The 22,429-nt window shown below is 35.5% G+C and overlaps 1 protein-coding gene across 1 annotated transcript in view; it reads left to right on the forward strand.

Moving 5' to 3' along the window:
- Positions 1-22,429, forward strand: part of ADGRV1 (adhesion G protein-coupled receptor V1) — a 594,013-nt gene that overhangs the window by 70,852 nt on the left and 500,732 nt on the right. The window contains exons 12-21 of the mRNA XM_015140403.3: positions 3,756-3,882; positions 3,975-4,160; positions 4,930-5,110; positions 5,815-5,978; positions 7,083-7,206; positions 8,609-8,875; positions 13,279-13,405; positions 14,020-14,237; positions 14,871-15,614; positions 19,553-19,926. Of these exons, the coding sequence (XP_014995889.3) occupies positions 3,756-3,882; positions 3,975-4,160; positions 4,930-5,110; positions 5,815-5,978; positions 7,083-7,206; positions 8,609-8,875; positions 13,279-13,405; positions 14,020-14,237; positions 14,871-15,614; positions 19,553-19,926 (2,512 nt within the window). The remainder of the gene's footprint in view (positions 1-3,755; positions 3,883-3,974; positions 4,161-4,929; positions 5,111-5,814; positions 5,979-7,082; positions 7,207-8,608; positions 8,876-13,278; positions 13,406-14,019; positions 14,238-14,870; positions 15,615-19,552; positions 19,927-22,429) is intronic.

Genomic DNA, 22,429 nt, shown 5'->3' on the forward strand with positions numbered 1-22,429 from the left:
GTTTCATACGATAAAAAAATCAGTAAAATATAATGCAGTGTAAATTGGAAATTAAAAAAAAATTTTTTTTTCCTTAAGTAAGGTGTAAGCATTCAGTGGACAATCTTGAAAACAACTAAAGAAACAGAAACAGTGATGATAAACCAATGCTGTAGGAATCCATACAAACTTTGTTAGCTTAGTTGACAGTTTCTACTCTCAACTAAATGTTTAAAGAATGATTTCGATTATCCATCTGCAAATTGATAGTGACTATTCTTTATATTATTTCAAACTATTCATTTTAAAATCTTAGGTAACATTTGAAATTAAGTATAATTTTTAAGGGTTTATTTTGTTCTTCTTTTTCTTTCTCCTATGGGTAAAAATAGTACATAAGGAAGTACAAATCATGAGGTAGAAAATTTCAGAAATTATTGGGTCTTTTCAAATAGAGGAAGTTAGTTCATATATATATTAAAATGTTTTAATTTGATTAATAATTGGTGCATACTTGTATTATCTCATTTGTGTGTGAACAAGAATGAGCAAATTACATTTGAATGTTCAAGGACATTTAGTTAAATAAAATCTAGATACCATATTTTATGAAAAACTCCCTCTTAGTTTTGCAGTTTTAATGAAACTTGAGTGAAAGAATAAATGAATGCTAGCAAGTGTGATTACAATAAATCACAATACAATATTGCAATAAAAATAGTTAACAGTTTATTGTGATAACAGTTTGTAATTTTCTCTCAATGTCAAATCCGAGTTCAGATTCTCTATTTCAACTCAATATAGACAAAAGTTGCCCTGGTACTAAAAAACCTGTGGTGCTTTCAAATAACATGCTGGTTAAAAATATTCTATTTAGTTTTCCTCAGATCACAAACAATTTCATTATGCCAGTTTATTTCAGAAAAATTTTGGTATATGTGGTATATAACCCTATATTTATAAATGGTGCATTTGATTTTGAAAATGAAGCTATAGGGCTCTACATTTGACATGTGCTTTCAAGGCTGTTTGAAAATGGAATACACTGCAGATTTGGAAAAGTGTTTTGGTTTCCTGATAAAAGTTGTATTTAAGTAATATTTGACGTAATTAAAAGATATAATGATATGGCTTCTTTAGTATATTGCTGTGCAAATGATATAGGTATAGATTTCTCTAGTTACACAGTTTTGTTTTTTCTAACTCAAAGAATAACTGGCTTTAGATCTGAGAGGTTTTTATATTTTAAAAACCTAATTAAAGCTACTAAGTAATTATAAGCAGGGCTGAAAGAAATTTGTTCAGCTGCTGCGGTTTGTGAGCCTGTACAGTGCTTGGCAGGCACAAGCGCCTTGGAGGAGGCCTGGAAAGGAATGTTTTGAATGGGTCTTGACAAGCTTGCTGGCCATGGGGTCATCTTCCATAAGTGGGAACTGCTGAAGCTCTTGCTAGCATTTGTCAATAGCGAAGAATCCAGGGTGCAGAGTTCCCATAAAACCAGCATTACTAGCTCTTGGGAAAAAAAGGAAACCTTTCTTTAGCTTTATTTTTCCCTTGCCATTCTAAGTTTCTCGCAGTATTAGTGAGATTTTGGCAAATGGTGTCCTGCCTCCTGTTTTCCCCCTCCCACACTTTTTTCTGTGTTGACAGGGTAGAAACTGAAAGGTTTGTCGTGTATTTTGGGTAAGTGTACAAAATAATACCTTGTTTTTGGTGATTCAGTATTTTGTTTTGCAAGTGATTGTTTTTGGACAAGGCTGCTGTTCTGCATGATTACAGGTCTTGGGAAATTTTGCCTGTCCACCTGGCTGTGCATGCTTTGTGTGCAGTTTCATTTTCTAATGATAAGGGGAGCTTACACAAAGGTGTTTATTTATTTTTGGTCCTAAGAGTTTTGCACTGTGAATGCACTTAAAATATTTTGAAATTTGAGAATTAGTGTAATGACATTAAGAAGAACTTAAACTTTTTAACTTTCCTTGTAGGTACACATAACGTCAAGAACAATTATTGTGCTGTACTTCTGAAATTTTTACCCAACATATTTTATGAATCTTGTAGATTGTTTAACAGAGAATTAGCAATCAATTAACTGAACGGTTCCATTGGTTTTCTGAGTGCATCTAAGCAATTTCTTGCTTATATCTCAGAGTCGTATACAGAACTTTTCAGAATTTACATTTCACGTAACAGTGGCATATTTTAAGAAAGTTTAAAAATAAATTTATTTAATGTTCAGAATGGATTTTTATATTTTGCATTCTGAGCCAGTTTTTTGTTTCCTAGCTTATATGGATATAATAACTTTTAATTAATGAGGATATTGATATAAACGGTGGATAAATTTGCTATGAAAATCATAAGACTGTTTTAACAGTATAAAATAACTCTCCTATTATTTAGACTCTCTCTCTTCTGTGGTCACTAGCATGCTAGATATTATCAGATTTCTAAAAACTAGGGAAGGATGTCAATTCAGATTCTCTGTTAAATAGGAAGTGAGCTTTTCTTCTACATATTTCTACTTATGAATTGTGGTTTCATTGTGATTTGCGGTCTGAGCATGAATATATTTTTGGTTCAATAGGATGTGACATTTGGCAAGGTTTAGAGCAGCTTGCAGGATTGATAATTCTTTTTTTTTTTTTTTTTTTTTTTTTTGAGACAGAGTCTCGCTCTGTAGCCCGGGCTGGAGTGCAGTGGCCGGATCTCAGCTCACTGCAAGCTCCGCCTCCCAGGTTTACGCCATTCTCCTGCCTCAGCCTCCCGAGTAGCTGGGACTACAGGCGCCCGCCACCTCGCCCGGCTAGTTTTTTGTATTTTTTAGTAGAGACGGGGTTTCACGGTGTTCGCCAGGATGGTCTCGATCTCCTGACCTCGTGATCCACCCGTCTCAGCCTCCCAAAGTGCTGGGATTACAGGCTTGAGCCACCGCGCCCGGCCAGGATTGATAATTCTTAAGAGCCTGCTGGCTTTTTAACTCTCAGAATCTTGCAGTCCAAGTCCCTTTGATCATTCTAATTATGCTCTGAATGTTAAAACCAGAAATTTAAAAAACATATTGTTTTAATATGTTCTTTTGGAGATACATAGGAATTGGTATAACATGTCATGCATCTCAGATCTATTCTATTCTTTTTTTCTTATATTCCCTACATTTTCTTTTATACTAAAAGAAAAAAGCACAGGTTGAAAATTAAGGAGAATAGAAGACAGTTGAAGCCACAACATATTCCTAGGATGTAATTACAATTGTGTTTATTTTTTATCAACGTGGCTTGCTTTAGTCCATTTAGTTATCCAGCTATTGTGTGCTCTATTCAGTTAGTATGATCTTATGTAATGAGTTTTAAAAATAAATTCAAGTGTATGTAAAATTGAAACATAATTTTGTTTTAAGGTATCTTCTAACTACGTGTTACAAATTAAATTTGTCTAAAACTGGAATCAAATCTGCAAATTTTGATACTTTATTTAAATAAAATATATTGATGACATTTGGTTACAGTATTCTTGGTGTACATATGTAGTGTTTGCTTTTTATCAAATAAAAAAGCTGTAATGAATTCAGAAATAGAAGTTCTTTCATAACTGTTAGGAGTAAAACTGTTTTGATCTTAAATGATTTCAACACACGTAAATTCACTTAAGGTCTAATTCCTCATAGCCTTCCTTTTCTTAATCCTGAAGAGTTGCAAATATTGCCTTAAAAGCCTGCAAAATTCAGAAGTAAAACTGGAAGTAGCAGGTGCTATTTTTCCCTCTGACTTCTCTAGGGTTAACGTGGAAAACCAAGTGCTGAAATCTGGATATACTAGCTGTGACCTAATTATTTTGGAAAATGATGACCCTGGGGGAGTTTTTGAATTTTCTCCTGCTTCCAGAGGACCCTATGTTATAAAAGTAAGTATGAAAAAAACTTCCATTTATTCTGTGCTCACAATTTTAGAAGAATGATCTCAAAGGGTTTGAACTTTTGTGGATTTTTTTTCAAGGAAGGAGAATCTGTAGAGCTCCACATCATCCGATCGAGGGGGTCCCTTGTTAAGCAGTTTCTACACTACCGAGTAGAGCCAAGAGATAGCAATGAATTCTATGGAAACACGGGAGTACTAGAATTTAAACCTGGAGAAAGGGAGATAGTGATCACCTTGCTAGCAAGATTGGATGGGATACCAGAGGTATGGGATTTTATTTTTTCTTTCTGTTTCTCTGTAAGATTGATAGTATTTGGTATATTATGAATATAAGTATTTTGAACATTGCAAAGAGACAGAAAAGAGGTGGGCAAGAAAAGATTGAGAAGTACATAGATTTGGAAAATTTTTAACAAAAGATTAAAAAATGAAGACTCATTCAAATTAGAATGGTGTATTTTTGCCCCACATAAAGAAATAACAAACAGTCTTAGACTTTCAGTGTGTGATCAGTTTTCATCTCCTTTTAGCTTTATTCATGTTAAGGCTTCCTTTAGGTAATATGTATTGACTGAACTTTTAATGATGTGGTTTTAAACTGAAGAAATTTTGCTATAGCATTACTTTGTTGAAAAAAAGAAATTCGAGTTTCATATTAATGGAACCAGGTATAGTTCCGTTATGCTTACTCAGCAATACATGTGTAACTCTCAAATTAATTTAGTTTTATTCACTTTTGTAAGTTTAAATGACTAGATCATCAGTGATAACATCCACTTTTCTTACCATTTTAGAGTAGTATCATTGTTTCTCTTTTTCTCTTTTTGGACAATGTATACGTATTTCTGGTGTCTCTCTTAATTGATAGGAGAATGTTAATTTTAAAAGAAATAATATCACCTCTTTTGTCCTTTCAGTGAGTTATATGCTTCTGAAAATTTGAGTATATTAATAATCTTGAATATTTATGTTTTTTAATTTGTTGTGAAAATGTCAACTTTATAATTTCCATACTTTGACACATTCATTTTAGTTGGATGAACACTACTGGGTGGTCCTCAGCAGCCATGGAGACCGGGAAAGCAAGTTGGGAAGTGCCACCATTGTCAATATAACGATTCTGAACAATGATGATCCTCATGGGATTATAGAATTTGTTTCTGATAGTCTAATTGTGATGATAAATGAAAGCAAAGGAGATGATATCTATAGTGGTAATTTATTCTGTGTCTTCTATTGTATTTCTGTTTACTGAAGAAGAAATATAATTTTTTTAGTAACTAGTTATTGACAGTTGCTCACCCTGCCTTAGAAATTATACATAGTGCAGAATATTTTAGAATCATATTTAGGACCACGATTTTTATTTCTTACATAGTATTGTGATGATACTGATGACTTCAGTTATATTTCGATACCATTTAAGCATATGCAGTGCAACTCAAACACTCAAGAATGAGTCCATCCAAATAGGAAGAACCTTAAAACTAAGAACTATTGCTAGGGAACTATTGAGCTGACAGGAAATTATAAAGTTTATTTTTAGAGCAGTGTCTGTCTGAGTAAGGAAATCGCACTTGAGCATGCAGCTTCCTGTAACTGCTTTTAGCAGATATTTTTACGGGACTTTATGATAGGTGTGTCTAATTCATCATCCTTCTGTTTCCCATTCCGACTGACTTCTAAAATCCCAAACTAGAAGATATTGAGTCCATTTATTTAATTAATTATATAGCTACAGAGGGAGGAACAGGCTAATATATTTTTATATGTACCTTAAAAACTGTGCTAAGCAAATAGTTGGCAGTTACTAAAAAGAGGTTTTGTTTTTATGTTTGTTTATTTAACAAATTTCTTTACTCATCATTTTAAAGTTTCGTATGTGTTCATATATATTATGTATGCTTCCATTTCACAGCTGTTTATGATGTAGTAAGAAATCGAGGCAACTTTGGTGATGTTAGTGTATCATGGCTGGTCAGTCCAGACTTTACACAAGATGTATTTCCTGTACAAGGGACTATTGTCTTTGGAGATCAGGAATTTTCAAAAAATATTACCATTTACTCCCTTCCAGATGAGGTAAATGTTGCATATAACTTTCTGCCTTACTTGTTGTAGTTGATCAATAATTATTTTTGATTAAATAATTAAACATCTGGTAACGTATTTTGTGATAAAAGTTTGTGATAAAGAACTCAGGTGTGACAGTGTCTGACCATAAGCCAAAAGAGCAGTATTACGTTTTGGTCCCCCTGAAGACATGTTGAACTCTAGAACTGAGAGTGGTCAGTGACACTGCTCATGTATCCAGTATCAGGGCTTCTTAGTTGGAGAGGCAAAGCCCTTGGCTTGTATTTAGTCCCTTTGAAGGCAAGGTCAGCTATCAAGTGTCCTGTGGTGCAGTCTCAGCATCAGGACACGGGGTCACATGAGTCATGGACCAAACATGGCATTTCTTCTTACTGATAGTAAAGAGAAAGATCTTAGTAACAACAGGGAGTGAACCTTTCCTAGGAGAGTGACACTTAGAACGGCTATGGAGACCAGTCCCCTTTCCCTCAGACCCATTCCTCAAGAGACAAAATTCTGACACCTTTCTGTTTTAGGGGGAGGGGAGCACCAGTTCACAGAGATGACGTGAAAAAGAAACAGTGTCCACCTGGGGATCCATGTAGGCTCAGAAATGTGGGGAATCAAATCTTGTTAGGACATGGAGTGAGGCCTTTATGACCCATGCAGGTGAAACTTCAGTGAGGTTTGTAAGAGGCCTTTGTGAGCTGGCTGAGCTTTAGTTACTATGACAAACTGCTCTAAGTGTTCAAAAAGTTATTTTTATGTTTCATCTTAAAAATCAACATGTTTCCCATTTTCCTGCAGAAATAATATGACCTCTGTGGTATATCTGTTTTTAGCTTATATAAGGCAAAATATCTATATTTCCATTAAATTTCATAGTTAGTCTAAATGAAATGGCTGTTTGTATGAATGCACATGAAAATTATTGTTTGGGGGGTCTGAGTCTTACCTGAATATGTTAGGGGAAGTTCTGCCTCTGAAAAGGAAATGAATAATAGTAGTGTTAATGGTGCTTTTTTAAAAAAAAAATACTCAATAATTTAAGAATATATAATGTAATTTATGTGTATAAGTCACCTGACTTAAAATATGTAACATTTTCCAAAGATTCCAGAAGAAATGGAAGAATTTACCGTTCTCTTACTGAATGCCACTGGAGGAGCTAAAGTGGGAAATAGAACAACTGCAACTCTGAGAATTAGAAGAAATGATGACCCCATTTATTTTGCAGGTGGTATTGCTATCTTATTTGAATGAGTTCACATATTTATTAAACAGTATATATATATACACACACACACATATATATGCACATGCATACATACATTTATATACATATATTTAGCAATTTTTTTATTGAACATTTTCAATAAAGCACAATTGATGCTTGTTTAAAGATGATTTTGTAATTCATTCGAGTTACATTGTTATTTAATTTGTTTGAAGTTTTAACTAATACTTCAAAACTTTTTGAAGCAAAAAAAAATAAGTACTGTTTTGTTATCTTTTTCCCCATTTCAAATTTCTAGGTATGTTTTTTCTTTTGTGCAGAAAAGAATACTTCTCCATGTGATTTCTTCAAATAACACAGTCTAGCTGGTTCAGGGCTAGATTATGTATTAGAAGGACCTGAGTATTGTGCCTAATGGATAGCCATGTACTATAATAACTAAACTAATATTTAAGGGAAATATTAATTAAAATTTCTTCATTTCGCCACTTTAACGCTTTCTTTAGAACTGTCTTTGGCCACCTGAGGCATCTTTTGGTTTTGTTTATGAAATGGTTGATGTGTAACTCTTTCTTGAATCCTTTTTGTCAGCTATATATGGATTAATTTACCCAATGCAGGAATTTTGTAGCCTTTTGTATTTTATTGATTTGTATTATTTCTGTCTTTTTTTTTTTTTTTTTTTTTTTTTTTTTTTTTTGAGATGGAGTATCGCTCTGTCATCAGGCTGGAGTGCAGTGGTGTGATCTCGGCTCACTGCACCTTCTGCCTCCTGGGTTCGAGTGATTCTCCTGCCTCAGCTTCCTGAGTAGCTGGGACTACAGGCTGGCACCACCACTCCCAGCTAATTTTTGTATTTTTAGTAGAGACAGGTTTTCACCATGTTGGCCAGGAGGTCTTGGTCTCTTGACCTTGTGATCTGCCTGCCTCGGCCTCCCAAAGTTCTGGGATTACAGGCGTGAGCCACTGCGCCCAGCCTGATTTGTATTCTTAACCTTCAGTTAATGTGTACTTAATGAATTAACCTTATGTTCAACCTTCTGGTAACTGCTGCTACAAATATAAAACATAAGCTCTCTGGGCCTGTTCTCAAGGAAGTTACATCCTCAACTTGGAAATGAGGTTTATGAAATAGTAGGCAGAGGATTTGAAATAGCATGCAATTTGCTGACAAATTCGATGTTGAAGATAATGGATTTTGTAGGACTTAAGGCAAGAGGACGGCCATTGACTGTTATGGTAATCAGAGGGGACTCATGTCAGAGTTGGGAACAGAGCTAATTTTTTTGGCAAAGACACAGTAGAAGGTGTCTCTCTTGGAGGGCAGGGAGAAGCACAATGTGATCTGAAAATATGTGGTGGAATCAGAAAAGCTCACGTATTTTCTTTGTCGATATTTCAGAACCTCGTGTAGTGAGGGTTCAGGAAGGTGAGACTGCCAACTTTACAGTTCTCAGAAATGGATCTGTTGATGTGACTTGCACGGTCCAGTACGCTACCATGGATGGGAAGGCTACTGCACGAGCGAGAGATTTCATTCCTGTTGAAAAAGGAGAAATGCTCATTTTTGAGGTTGGAAGTAGAGAGCAGAGCATATCCATATTTGTTAATGAAGATGGTATCCCAGAAATGGATGAGTCCTTTTATATAATCCTCTTTAATTCAACAGGTAAGTAAATTATACTTTTTTGTGTGGCATATCTGCCTCAGTGCTTTAATAAGATGAAATTAAGCACTATAGTCCAATAATGAGGACAAGTAGGGCCTAACTGTATTTGTACAGTTCAAGAGCAAAATTATTTCATTGCTTTCTTGAGAAATGGGGTGAAGAATATATGTGTTGAACCTTTATGTATTTCATATACTTTATGACATCCTTTTTAACATTTTCTTTACAATATGGCACAAATAGAAAATTCTGATATATAAGTAAGTGAATTCTTACAGCTAAAAGTAACAGGCCTTGGGAATATGGCTTTTCTAGGTATTGCCTAGTCACCCAGCGACTTAAGGGATAGGTATCCTGTAGCATTTTCCTTGGAGCAGGGTGCTGGCATACTTGGTTGGGAAGCTTAATTCTGTAGGCAGCTAACCTCAACTGTTTGATAATTCTCTGGAGCCATGGCCAAAATGAATGACAATCTGCAAGGGAAAAAGATGTGTTCATCCTTCTTCTCCATACTATAAATGAAACAGGATGTTTTCACCCTACTCTTTGGGATTTGAGAATGTTTTGGCTCTACTTTCTGTAAATTGGAAAGGCCTATGGCTTCTCTTGATATTTATTTTATTCTTTTAACAGTACCAGGAGTTTTTTTTTCCTTGAACCTTTTGAGAGTAAGCTAAAGACATGATGCGCTATCACCCTAAATACATTAGTGTGTGTTCTCCCATAGAGATGCCCTCATGAGCTCTAACGTTTGCATCGGGTCGCCATGATGCCCTATCAACCTAAATACGTGTGTTCTCCCACAGAGATGCCCTCATGAGCTCTAACGTTTGCATCGGGTCGCCATGATGCCCTATCAACCTAAATACGTGTGTTCTCCCACAGAGATGCCCTCATGAGCTCTAACGTTTGCATCGGGTCGCCATGATGCCCTATCAACCTAAATACGTGTGTTCTCCCACAGAGATGCCCTCATGAGCTCTAACGTTTGCATCGGGTCGCCATGATGCCCTATCAACCTAAATACGTGTGTTCTCCCACAGAGATGCCCTCATGAGCTCTAACGTTTGCATCGGGTCGCCATGATGCCCTATCAACCTAAATACGTGTGTTCTCCCACAGAGATGCCCTCATGAGCTCTAACGTTTGCATCGGGTCGCCATGATGCCCTATCAACCTAAATACGTGTGTTCTCCCACAGAGATGCCCTCATGAGCTCTAACGTTTGCATCGGGTCGCCATGATGCCCTATCAACCTAAATACGTGTGTTCTCCCACAGAGATGCCCTCATGAGCTCTAACGTTTGCATCGCAGCTCCGTGATGCCCTATCTGCCACCCCCAGTGTAATGCCAACGTCGTGTTCCACCTTGTGCCTTTTGGACTGAAAGACTGAGGAAGAGAAAGAGATCTCTTAATTATTGTTTTAGCTGTGTCTTTCATTCTCCCCATCTTCTTGACTTTCTTCACTGCTGTCTCTCTTTCTATTCCCCTTTCTCTTTTTCTCCTTTTGTCTTTCTCTGTCTCTCATTTTTCACATAGCTTAACTAAGAAAACACAAAAGTTAAAACTAAAAACTATTATCCTGTGAGGAAAATTTGACTTTGTAGAATAAACCCACAAGGGCAGTTTCACAATTGCAAAAACCATCGTCAGCTCTTACGTAGACAAAAAACATTTGGTGAATCTGATCGTTGTTCTAAAATTTAAATGAAAGGAGTTGCTACAGATAAAAATAATTTTAGTGAAGTAAAAGTGGAAAACAAAGTTTTACTGTGAAATACAGAAAAGCGATGAAGGAATGACATTATTATTAGTAGTAGTAGTTTTTAATGGAGTCTCGCTCTGTCATCAGGCTGGAGTGCAGTGGTGCAATCTTGGCTCACTGCAGCCTCCGCCTCCCAGGTTCAAGTGATTCTCCTGCCTCAGCCTCCTGAGTAGCTGGGACTACAGGCACACACCACTATGCCAAGCTAATTTTTTAATTTTTAGTAGAGACGGGTTTTCATCCTGTTAGCCAGGATAGTCTTGATCTCTTGACCCTGTGATCCACCCGCCTCAGCCTCACAAAGTGCTGGGATTACAGGTGTGAAAAATGATATTATCTTAATAGAATTTATTTACTCTAGAAATAAGTTCTTGATGATGTATATTAACTTAATATGATTCTGGTAAACATTTTTGTCTCAAAAATATCACTGTGGTTAAACTATCATTAGGAAAAAAACACCAATATGGTTAAATAGTGAATGAATCAAAACATCCTGAACCTTTTGTAAAGAGTAGGGGAATTGACTTTTTTTTTTCTTTTGAGATGAAGTCTCACTCTGTTGCCCAGGATGGAGTGCAGTGGTGTGATCTCAGCTCACTGCAACCCCTGCTTCCTAGGTTCAAGCGATTCTCCTGCCTCAGCCTCCTCAGTAGCTGGGACTACAGGCTGGCACCACCACACCCAGCTAATGTTTGTATTTTTAATAGAGATGGGGTTTCGTCATGTTGGCCAGGCTGGTCTAGAATTCCTGACCTCAAGCAATCCGCCCGCCTGGGCACCCCAAGGATGCTGGGATTATAGGCGTGAGCCACTGTGGCTGGCTAGAAATTGACGCTTGAAAAAGAGGTTTAGTTTATTTTGTGAACTATGTCATTGGGAAAAAATATATATTAACATTTGATTTTGAGAGAAAGAGGGAGGGAGAACACAAGGTGTGATTGGGTTGCTGGCCTGAGGTATGTGTGCTACTTCATACTGCTGCTGCATTTGTCTTTAATATTTTTCCAGAAATGATGGCATTTGAGAATCCAATTACTTTAGTTAAGAAGGCTCAGATGACAAAAATCCCTAGAACTTGTGATTTTTAAATGCATCCTTTCTTAGCTCTTTCCTCCTTTTCTTTCCTCCTTTATGATATTGAAACATCAAGGACTGGTGGGACCCATGATGGGACACTGTAGAGGCAGCATTTCTGACATGACCTAGTGCTGGCAGTGGCTGTTTATCCTGATACTTATCATTTAGAGCATGTGCTCTGATATTGGGTCAAAGGATATGGCCATCCTTCAAGGCCTTGTTAAATATTGCCAGTTCATCTTGCAGAGAAACAGAATGAATTTTCAGCACCACTAGGACATGTTGCATTACAAATGCACATGATAATAGAACCCTGCCAAAATTAGGTTTTATCATTTTTTATTCATTTTTGTTAGATTTTATTATATGCTCTTTATTTACTGTCAGCATTTTCTACACAATGATTTGCTATTTTTATGTCTTTTTTTCCATTGAATTATCAAGTGAAGTTGAGTACAGTTGTATATTTGTATAATTTTTTTTGATGAACTGATTTGCTATATATAATTTGTTTCTGTAATTTTAGCTGTAGGTGTTGTTGTATATATCTGTTTTTGAAAGTGTTAGTTGCATCAGTTCAGCAGTAAATAAATTCTGTACAACAGTTACTGAGCATCTATTTTTCTAGGGCATGGAATTGAATAAGAATCATTAGTCCAAGGAGCTTATAGTAAAATTGTGTGTATGACTGTATGTGTGTGTGTGTGTGTCCCAATATAGTATGATCATTGTTATGATAGATTGACAAAGAACAAAGTGCCATGGGAGCACTCTGGAGAGGCACTTAGCTTAACCTGGGGATTCAAGGAAGAATTCCTGGAAGAGTTGTTGCTTGAGCTGGGTTCTCAGGAATGATAAGTTAGGTGAGTGAAGATGAGAAGGACTTTTGCTCCCCTGTGCAACAGCTGGAGTAAAGGTGAAGAGATAGACACCACAGGGAAGTGATGAGAAGAGACCTAATGTGTAGGCAGTAACAGTGCCAATATGCTGTGCAAAGAACTGGAGTAGAAAGGAATCAAGCCCAGACCATGGAGATTGCTTTGCTCTATGTACAACCAGATCAAACTTTGCTGCCTGAAGGCAGAGATGTAAAGGGAAACGCTCAAGCCAGTGATTCCAGTGAACACAGACAGTAGTATTTTATGTTATCAGGTAATCCTTTATTATTTTAATGAAATAAAATAATCCACCTAAGAAATTTGAAAATAGAAGAAATTATGTTTTTGATTTCTAATTAAGCTATTGAAGCTATATTCCTTTTGTGAAGAAAAGTGTGTTTTTCAATAAAATAGTTGACTTGTAACTAAAAAACAAAATGGAAACTGTTTCATCTTGAAATTAGGCATTTCTCTCTCTTTGTATGTATGTTTGTACATATGTGTGTATACGTAAACGTCTTTGGAAATATGGAGCAGTATTTTGCATTTATTGTATGACCTTCAGTGAGGAAATTCTCGCTGAAAATTTCAACTTAATTGTAAAATTTCTTAATTTAAAAACATAAATTTAATAACAAGTTAGCTACTTCTTTGTTATTTTGTCATTTCCACTTTTAGGTGATACAGTAGTATATCAATATGGGGTAGCTACAGTAATTATTGAAGCTAATGATGACCCAAACGGCATTTTTTCTCTGGAGCCCATAGACAAAGCAGTGGAAGAAGGAAAGACTAATGCATTTTGGTAAGCATATTTAGATAAGGCAAGTTTAAAATTGGATGAAATAAAACCATTAAGTATGTGAAATTCTGAAATATTCCTTCAAAATTTAAAAATTGGTTAAGAATTGAGTAATTTCAAAGTTGGCAGTCTGAATGAGTTGTAAACTTTTTTTATGCTGTTGCCGGTTATCTTAAAAAAAAATAACTTTAGCTGGTAAGCAGAAGTTATTCTCCCCACCCCTCTAATTCAAACTTCAATCCTTTTTGAGACTGAGAAACTTGAATTATTGAACATCTTCAGGAACTCTTCTCTCAGATGATATGTGAGTACCCCCACCCTGTACTTTGCTTTTGGAAAACTTTTTCCAACTGTCATTTAGTATTTTTTTTGATGGAGCTTAGAATTTATCTTTCCGTTTGGATTTTGAAGACAAGACTTTTAAGACTGGTTCTCTTTATTAAAGTTCTACCTCATTCTTCTCTTCCCATGAAATTCTTCATAGCTTGCCTCATAGAACCAGCTGGTTGGTTTATTTAAAGATGATAGATAGTAAAAATATGTTTCCTTGATAACACAGGAAGCTCTCATTAGAGTAAGATTCCCTACTTATAAATTTTCTTTAATTTATTTTGTAGGATTTTGAGGCACCGAGGATGCTTTGGTAGTGTTTCTGTATCTTGGCAGCTCTTTCAGAATGACTCTGCTTTGCAGCCTGGACAGGAGTTCTATGAAACTTCAGAAACTGTTAACTTCATGGATGGAGAAGAGGCAAAACCAATCATTCTCCATGCTTTTCCAGATAAAATTCCCGAATTCAATGAATTTTATATTCTAAAACTTGTAAACATTTCAGGTACTGTGTTTTTCTGTGTCTTATTTTATTTCCATGTCTTATTTATACTAAATTTTATATTTTTTACTTAGATAATTAGAGCCATATACAAAATGCAATTGGTTTAGTATTTGTGTCATGACTATCTGATTTTAAATGTTAAAATACCCTTCTTGATTCAAGTGTTATTCTTAACATTCACTTTTTTGATATCTTAGTTTGGTTCAGTTTTAGGGATGGAGGCCTACATCCATCCTCAAACTTGCAAATAGACTTTCTCCACACCAATTATACTGTCTCCAACAAGATATTAGTGGAAGGTGGGAGGTAAGGATTCATGGTGGCTTAAAGCTTGGTCTTTGTGTCATAATTTAAACAATCAATTTTCACATCACTTTTGGTTTTAAGCACAGAATTAAACCTTTCTAATTCATATACTCTTTTCAGGCTTGACTGATTATCAATAAAATTATGCTGAACCAATATTATTTTATATCCTGCCCCTAAAATGTGGTGAAAGCCACATGGTGACACTACTATTCATTGATAATCAGTAAATTATTTAACCAGAAGTTTGCTAAGCAAATTCTTTTTTCTTTATACTAGAAAGTACTTGAAATTCTAGTTTCTTACTCATAAATTTTCTTATTACAGGTGGATCCCCAGGTCCTGGGGGCCAACTAGCAGAAACCAACCTCCAGGTGACAGTAATGATTCCATTCAATGATGATCCTTTTGGGGTTTTCATCTTGGATCCAGAGTGTTTAGAGAGAGAAGTGGCAGAAGATGTCCTGTCTGAAGATGATATGTCTTATATTACCAACTTCACCATTTTGAGGCAACAGGGTGTATTTGGTGATGTACGACTGGGCTGGGAAATACTATCCAGTGAGTTCCCTGCTGGTTTGCCACCAATGATAGATTTTTTACTGGTTGGAATTTTCCCCACCACTGTGCATTTACAACAGCACATGCGGCGTCACCATAGTGGAACGGATGCTTTGTACTTCACCGGACTAGAGGGTGCATTTGGGACTGTTAATCCAAAATATCATCCCTTCAGGAATAATACAATTGCCAACTTTACATTCTCAGCTTGGGTAATGCCCAATGCCAATACGAATGGATTCATTATAGCGAAGGATGATGGTAATGGAAGCATCTACTATGGCGTAAAAATTCAAAGTAATGAATCCCATGTGACACTTTCCCTTCATTATAAAACCCTGGGTTCCAATGCTACATACATTGCCAAGGCAACAGTCATGAAATATTTAGAAGAAAGTATGTGGCTTCATCTACTAATTATCCTGGATGATGGCATAATCGAATTCTACCTGGATGGAAATGCAATGCCCAGGGGAATCAAGAGTCTGAAAGGAGAAGCCATTACTGATGGTGAGGGTTATCATTACAACTAGGACACTGAAATTTGAAGTTTGCAAAATTTTTCATTAAAATTTAGATTTTTTAAAAAATGCTAACATGTGTTTGAAAACTCTACTTATGCATTGGTTTAATTTATTTAATCAAAACTGTGTGCCTACCAAGATCATGATCAATTCTGTCCTGAGTGTTACAGAAATGAATCAGAGTTTTGCACTTGAAGAACCTGGAATAGGCACTAGCAGAGAGATGTGTGATATATCATGATACCTTGTAGGAAGAAAGAAAAAAATATGAAAGACGAACATTTGTCCTTCTGTGGGTAGTAGGAGAGATGGGAAGTGATATTCCTGGCAGAGGAATGAGCAAACGAATAGAAATGTGAAACTGCATGCTGTACCTGGGGAACTGCTGCTAGTTCAGTGTTGCTGGAGGTAGAGGGTGGTGGATGTGAAAAGAAAGCAGGAGAGAAAAATCACAGTGAAAAGTGATTATGAATTTATACTATCAGGAGGTAACTTTGTGAATTCTGTGGAGTGCTTTGAAGAGATAATCTTTGTTGTCTTTAAACTAGATCATATGCTGATTCCTGAAGAAGCACATTTGTGTGTGTGTGCACACAAATACTGGTTATCCGCATTATGGTCACCATTTCCTCTCAGCCCCTCCATCCTATGATTTTGTTCCTTTTTATATTTAGTGGAAGATAGAGTAGAGCTTATATGACTATAGCTTAATAGAGTATTTTTCTCTGAACCTCTTACATTAGTTATTTGGTTTTTTTGTTTGTTTTTTTTTTGTTTTTTTTTTCTCCCAGAGTGGGGGAAAAAGATAGGCAATGGAAACATGCACATATCTACCAATTTCAATCCCATGGATTTTGCTTACAAGCACTTTGTGGTATTATCCACTTTTTGGCTGTGTGAATACCTGCAAGTATCTGTTAGCTTTGATTCTTTTGGTGATGGTACTGGTGGTGGAATGAGAATGGAAACGATTGGGGGAAGTGGGAGCTGGTGTTTTTTCCTCTGGCTTACTGCAAAGGAACTTGTTATTTTTGTAATTTGCAACTTGGAAAGATAATTTTTAAAGTATATATAAAGTTATTGAACTGTAGTTTACTTTATATTATAAAAATATAAAAGTATGCATATTGTAAGTGTACAGATAAATGAAATTTTTAAAACTTAAATTAATCAGTTTCAGCACTCATGTAATCAGCCTCCAGACCAAGAAACAGAGCATTCCAGAAGCCCCCTTTGACTCTTCTCCAGTTGCTAACTCACCATCCTTCCTACTGACTATTGACATTTTTAAGAGCTTAAGATTCGCTCTTCCTGTTTTTAAATTTACATAAATAGAGCTGAACAATATATACACTTGAATGTCCGGCTTCTTTTGCTCAGTATTGTTTGTGAAGTTCATCCATATTTTTGCCGGTCGTAGATACTCATGCTCATTACCATATAGAATTCTCTTACGTTACTGTAACACAATTTGTTTATTAGTGCTACTTTTAATTTCTGTTTGGGTTGTTTTCAGTTCTGTCTATTACATATAGTACTTCTATGGATATTCTTATACATGTTTTTTGATGAACATATGCCTGCCATATGCATTTCTGTTGAGCACATTCCTGGGGATGGAATTGCTGAATGACAGTGTGTGCAAATATTCGGTTTTAGTAGATAATGCCTATCCATTTTCCGAAATAGTCGAACCTAATTATACTCTTACCTCTAGTGTGTGAGAGTTCCACTTCATTAATGCTTAGCTTCTTCCATCTTTACTTTTGGCTTGTAGTGGTATCTCACAGTATCAAAAAAGTGTATTTTTAAAAAAATAATTCTATGTTCAATATAGAAAGATTGTAAAGTACACATATACAACAAAAATAGAAATCATTTACAATAAAAATCATTTACAATCATTACAAGAATCATTTACTGTCATTCAGAGATAGCCACTATAAACGTTAAGCATACTGTTAACATGTTCATATACACACACTATATACATATTTCACAATTTTTCTTCTTTATTGTCAGAACAATACAGGTATATTCCATGAAATTTGAGAAGTACAGAATAGCATTAAGATGTAGAGTGAAAGCTACCATATTCCTTCCATGAACCACTGTAACATACTGGCATTTTTATAACTTTTATTTTCAATGATTTAGCATTGTAACTTTAGTAGTTAACACTACAAGTAGAGAAATAATGATCACGTTTGTTCCATAGAATTAGTCATAGAAGCAAAGTGCTTAGAATCCTCAAGTTTGTATAGTGTTTTACATTTATAAGGCATTTTAATTCAATATATTAAATAGAGGTCAGAGTCAGTAAATAAATTCGCTAGCATCACACAGGCAAGTAATAGAGGAACCAAGACCTGAAAATAAGTCTTTAACTCCTAGGTCAATATTCCTTGTAACATATCATAGAAACAAAACCAAAGGAGAAGTGATCATTTCTATATCCTTGACTCCAGATAGTATCCTAACAGTGAGAACCATGATGTGGTTTTGTGAGAATCAGGGGAACTTGAATCATTTTAGTTGCCAGATAATTCAGTAGAAGAGACAACATCGTAGGATTTCCCATCCAAACTGGAGCTCCAGTGAACAGGTGTTTCTGGTTTGCTGGGCAGGAAGGTGTTCTCTGTAGTCGGTATGGGAGCAGTCATGACAGTAACATGCCAGACACTTGTGACTACCCTGAAAGCCATCTGGGTGGAGATTTGTGAACAGCCTCCATTGAGGTTATTGACAAGAAATATTGTTTGTACTTTTTTTTCCAGAATCTCTGCCAATATCTCATCTTACCTAAAGATCTTACATAAATATCTTAGTTGAGTTATTAGAGTACAAACAAGTAAAGAAAGGCGAACTAGTGGAAACATGAAAAGGGTAGTTATTGAGATATAGTGACACAGTTGGGCTGCATGTTATTATTATTTTAAAAAGTCCCCAAGACTTACATACAATGTTTCTGAGAAGAAATATTTCTATTTCTACATCTATTCTATTAGTTGTTTGGATAGAGAGATGTATTTGTCCTGTAGAAATACTTTTTATGAATTCTCACAACTTTTAACTCAATGAGTGTCTTAACATATCAAGCCTTGAAGTTCTTAAATAATAGTATAATACTGAAGTTTAAAAATTGTGATGAGGCTAGGTGTAGTGGCCCTTGCCTGTAATCGCGCCTCAAGCGATCCTCCCATCTAAGCACTTTGGGAGGATTGCTTGAGGCCAGGAGTGTGAGACCAGCCTGGACAACATAGCAAGACCCTGTCTCTTAAAAAAAAAAAAAAAGAAATTAAAAAATTAGCCAGGCATGGCAGTGGACTCCTGTAGTGACGTCCTTGCTACTTGTTAGTCTGAGGTGGTTGGATTGCTTGAGCCCAGGAGTTTGAGGTCACAGTGAGCTATTGCCATGCCATTGCACTCTAGCCTGGGTAAAAGAGCAAGATCTTGTCTCTGAAGTAAATAAATAAATAATTAATTAATTAAAATTGTGATGAAATTAAGTCAATTTTTAAATGTGCAAGAGTAAACTTTAAAATATAGAATAAATTTATATCTAAATACACACATGCACATACATGTATACATGTGTATGTATGTGTGTGTATGTATATGTTCAGATACTTTTTTCTAGAAATGTTGACAGACTGATATAAGTTACCTTTAAGGATATTATCTAATTTGAAGATAGTTACCAATTCTTTTAGTACAAAATATCATAAATCCTAGTGATTATGGATTCGTTTTTAAAAATCATAATAGAAGATAATATCCAATTTATTGTATACTAGTTACAAAAAAGTTTTATTTATCCAAGAATATCTTTCAGTAAAATTGGCTTACTTTCTGAATCACACTTATAATTTAGGACAGGACATTTGAAGGTATTGTAGCATTTACACTTGTCTCTAATTTCAGGTCCTGGAATACTGAGAATTGGAGCAGGGATAAATGGCAATGACAGATTTACAGGTCTGATGCAGGATGTGAGGTCCTATGAGCGGAAACTGACACTTGAAGAAATTTATGAACTTCATGCCATGCCCGCAAAAAGTGATTTACACCCCGTTTCTGGATATCTGGAGTTCAGACAGGGAGAAACTAACAAATCATTCATTATTTCTGCGAGAGATGACAATGATGAGGAAGGAGAAGAATTATTCATTCTTAAACTAGTCTCTGTATATGGAGGAGCTTGTATTTCTGAAGAAAATACTACTGCAAGATTAATAATACAAAAAAGTGACAATGCAAATGGCTTGTTTGGTTTCACAGGAGCTTGTATACCAGAGGTAAGTAGTGAGCTTGGAGAATTTTGGAGTTAAAAAATTCATTGTAGGTGAATTTGTTTGGGACTCGGCTTTCTTTCGTTTGGTAAGATTGATTGCGCATCTACTCCAAGTCCAGAAGTATGCTAGGCCAGTGATTGCAAATATAAATTACAAAATTCTTACTCTTAGGAGTTCACCCTTTGAATCAACCTAATGAGCCAATAGAAATAGTAAGTTAGCAAATGAAACTTCAGCAATTCGCCTTAAAGTTAATGCTCTTCAAAGAATGCATGTTTATATTCCACTTATTTATTTTTTGGCTACTGTTTTGGATGCCATTTAAGTGAGTGAATGAAATAATATATGTTGAAAGCTATAATAATATATCACAAATAATTGTATTTGCAACTTTATTAAAATATGATTTTTTGAGGTTTTATTTTTTTACACGTGAAATGTACTTGAGTAGTCAGTTATAACTTTCTTCCGTGTTGGGTGTAAATGCCTTTCTTATCAACCATCTTGGCCAGCTTAATTCATTAGGCTGTCTTACTGTCCTTATCAGTTCTTTCCATGTTTTCAAAGATTCGTAATCATCTTGGTTTCCTGTTCAGTAATGTGAGAACTCATGAAACTACTTCCCAGGTGTTGTGTGTGACAGCAACAGCTTGGTGGCCATGAAAGGATGCCAAGGAACAAGAGTCTTTCTTTTTGCAGTTGATTCTAATTGGTTTAGAAGGGTGTATAAGTAAATTGAAATGATTTTTAAAAAATGGATGAGTAGAGTTTGAAAAAAAAAAACTAGGTCATAGGCTCATTCTAGCTTAAACTGGGATGCCTGCCTCTCTGGAGTGTCTTTCTTGCCACTTGAGCCCTTTGGTTTAGTGACAGTCATAAGAGATCTTCAAATAGTGTGATCTTTTTTTTTTTTACATCAGAAATAGAATATCCTAGACTAGCAATAGCAAATGTCATACAAATCTACAACTTGAAAAAGAAAGCTGTTTACATATAGTGGATAATACCTTTAAATAAGTATTTAAAAAGCTATCAAAGAATTTTCACATATTGCATTTTATGCACCTTTCTGATAATCCATAATATAGGTGCAATATTAACCAGTGTGATAGTGATATTAACCAGTGTGATTATTTTGTATAATGTGTGTCAACATTTTGAAGATCTGTATAACCAGTAACTAATATTTTTTAAGTAATCAATGCATATTGTTGCAAATCATGCCTGAGTAAAAGACTTTCCAAGTACAAGGTAGACCAGTGGATTTTAAAGTACTAGAGTATGTTTCCAGGTTGCAACTAAATGCTAAGAAACTGCCACTTGTCAAATTTTGGATTTTGGTATAATATCAAGGAAAAATACCCATAATTATCTGAAAAGACTAGTAAAATCCTCTTCCTTTTCCTGTTACACACATGTATATATAAGGCTGGATTTTCTTTATACCCTTTAACCAGAGTAAAAGATAGAAACAGACAGGCTGGGCGCGGTGGCTCACGCCTGTAATCCCAGCACTTTGGGAGGGTGAGGAGGATGGATCACGAGGTCAGGAGATTGAGACCATCCTGGCTAACACTGTAGTTCTTTCCCATAAAATATGTTGTTTATGTGAGCATAACTTATTATTGCTGTCTTAAAATGAGTTATCAATCAATATTTAAATTTTTTAGTTTTTCATTTGTAATATGGAAAATATCAGCAGATTTTAATGACATCAACAAAAAACTCTCTGGGATTCTCAGTAGTTCTGATGTGTACATCTAAACATTTGAGAACTGCTGGTTTACTCTGTGCTTGTAACTATCTTCAGAGTTTAAATTTTATGATCACTTGCCTCATTTTTAGAAATAAAGACTACAGCCACTTCCATAGATTCTTTTCTATTATGTTGTTGCAATGACATTGACAATTTAACTTTTAAAAAAAATTCCTTCAAAATTTCTGAATGCAGTAGAGACCTGTAAAGACTCTGGGCTGGGCACGGTGGCTCACGCCTGTAATTCCAGCATTTTGGGAGGCTGAGGTGGGAGGATCTCTTGAGCCTAGGAGTTTGAGAACAGCCTAGGCAACATAGTGAGACATCCTTGTCTATTTTAAATTGAAATAAAAATTTTAAAAATTTAAAATAGGCCTTCTGAGTTATGTTATGCTTTTACCTTTTCTGTAGATTAATATGACATAAAGTAATATTAAGGTTAAAATGGTAGCATAGTGAAATCTTAAATAGTGAAAATATGTAGACTATGGCATATCTTGCTATTTGGCACATTGGAAGAGAAGGTAATTATTCTGTGAATTGTTTTCTACCAACCAGGTACACTATGTCCTGGCAAAGAGCAGGTGGTTAATAAACTATAATTAAAAGAATGAATAAAACCTGTGAAGCCGTTTAGAGTCCTGGTGAGGCATGCCAGATAGTGCTTTGGATTCCCAGTGGGATCTGTGTTGAACAGAAGATGGATTTTGTTAGTTCTATAGCCTACTAACCACATTCTCATGTTTCTTC

Source organism: Macaca mulatta, chromosome 6 (assembly GCF_049350105.2).
Source record: "Macaca mulatta isolate MMU2019108-1 chromosome 6, T2T-MMU8v2.0, whole genome shotgun sequence".
Classification (NCBI taxonomy): domain Eukaryota; kingdom Metazoa; phylum Chordata; class Mammalia; order Primates; family Cercopithecidae; genus Macaca; species Macaca mulatta.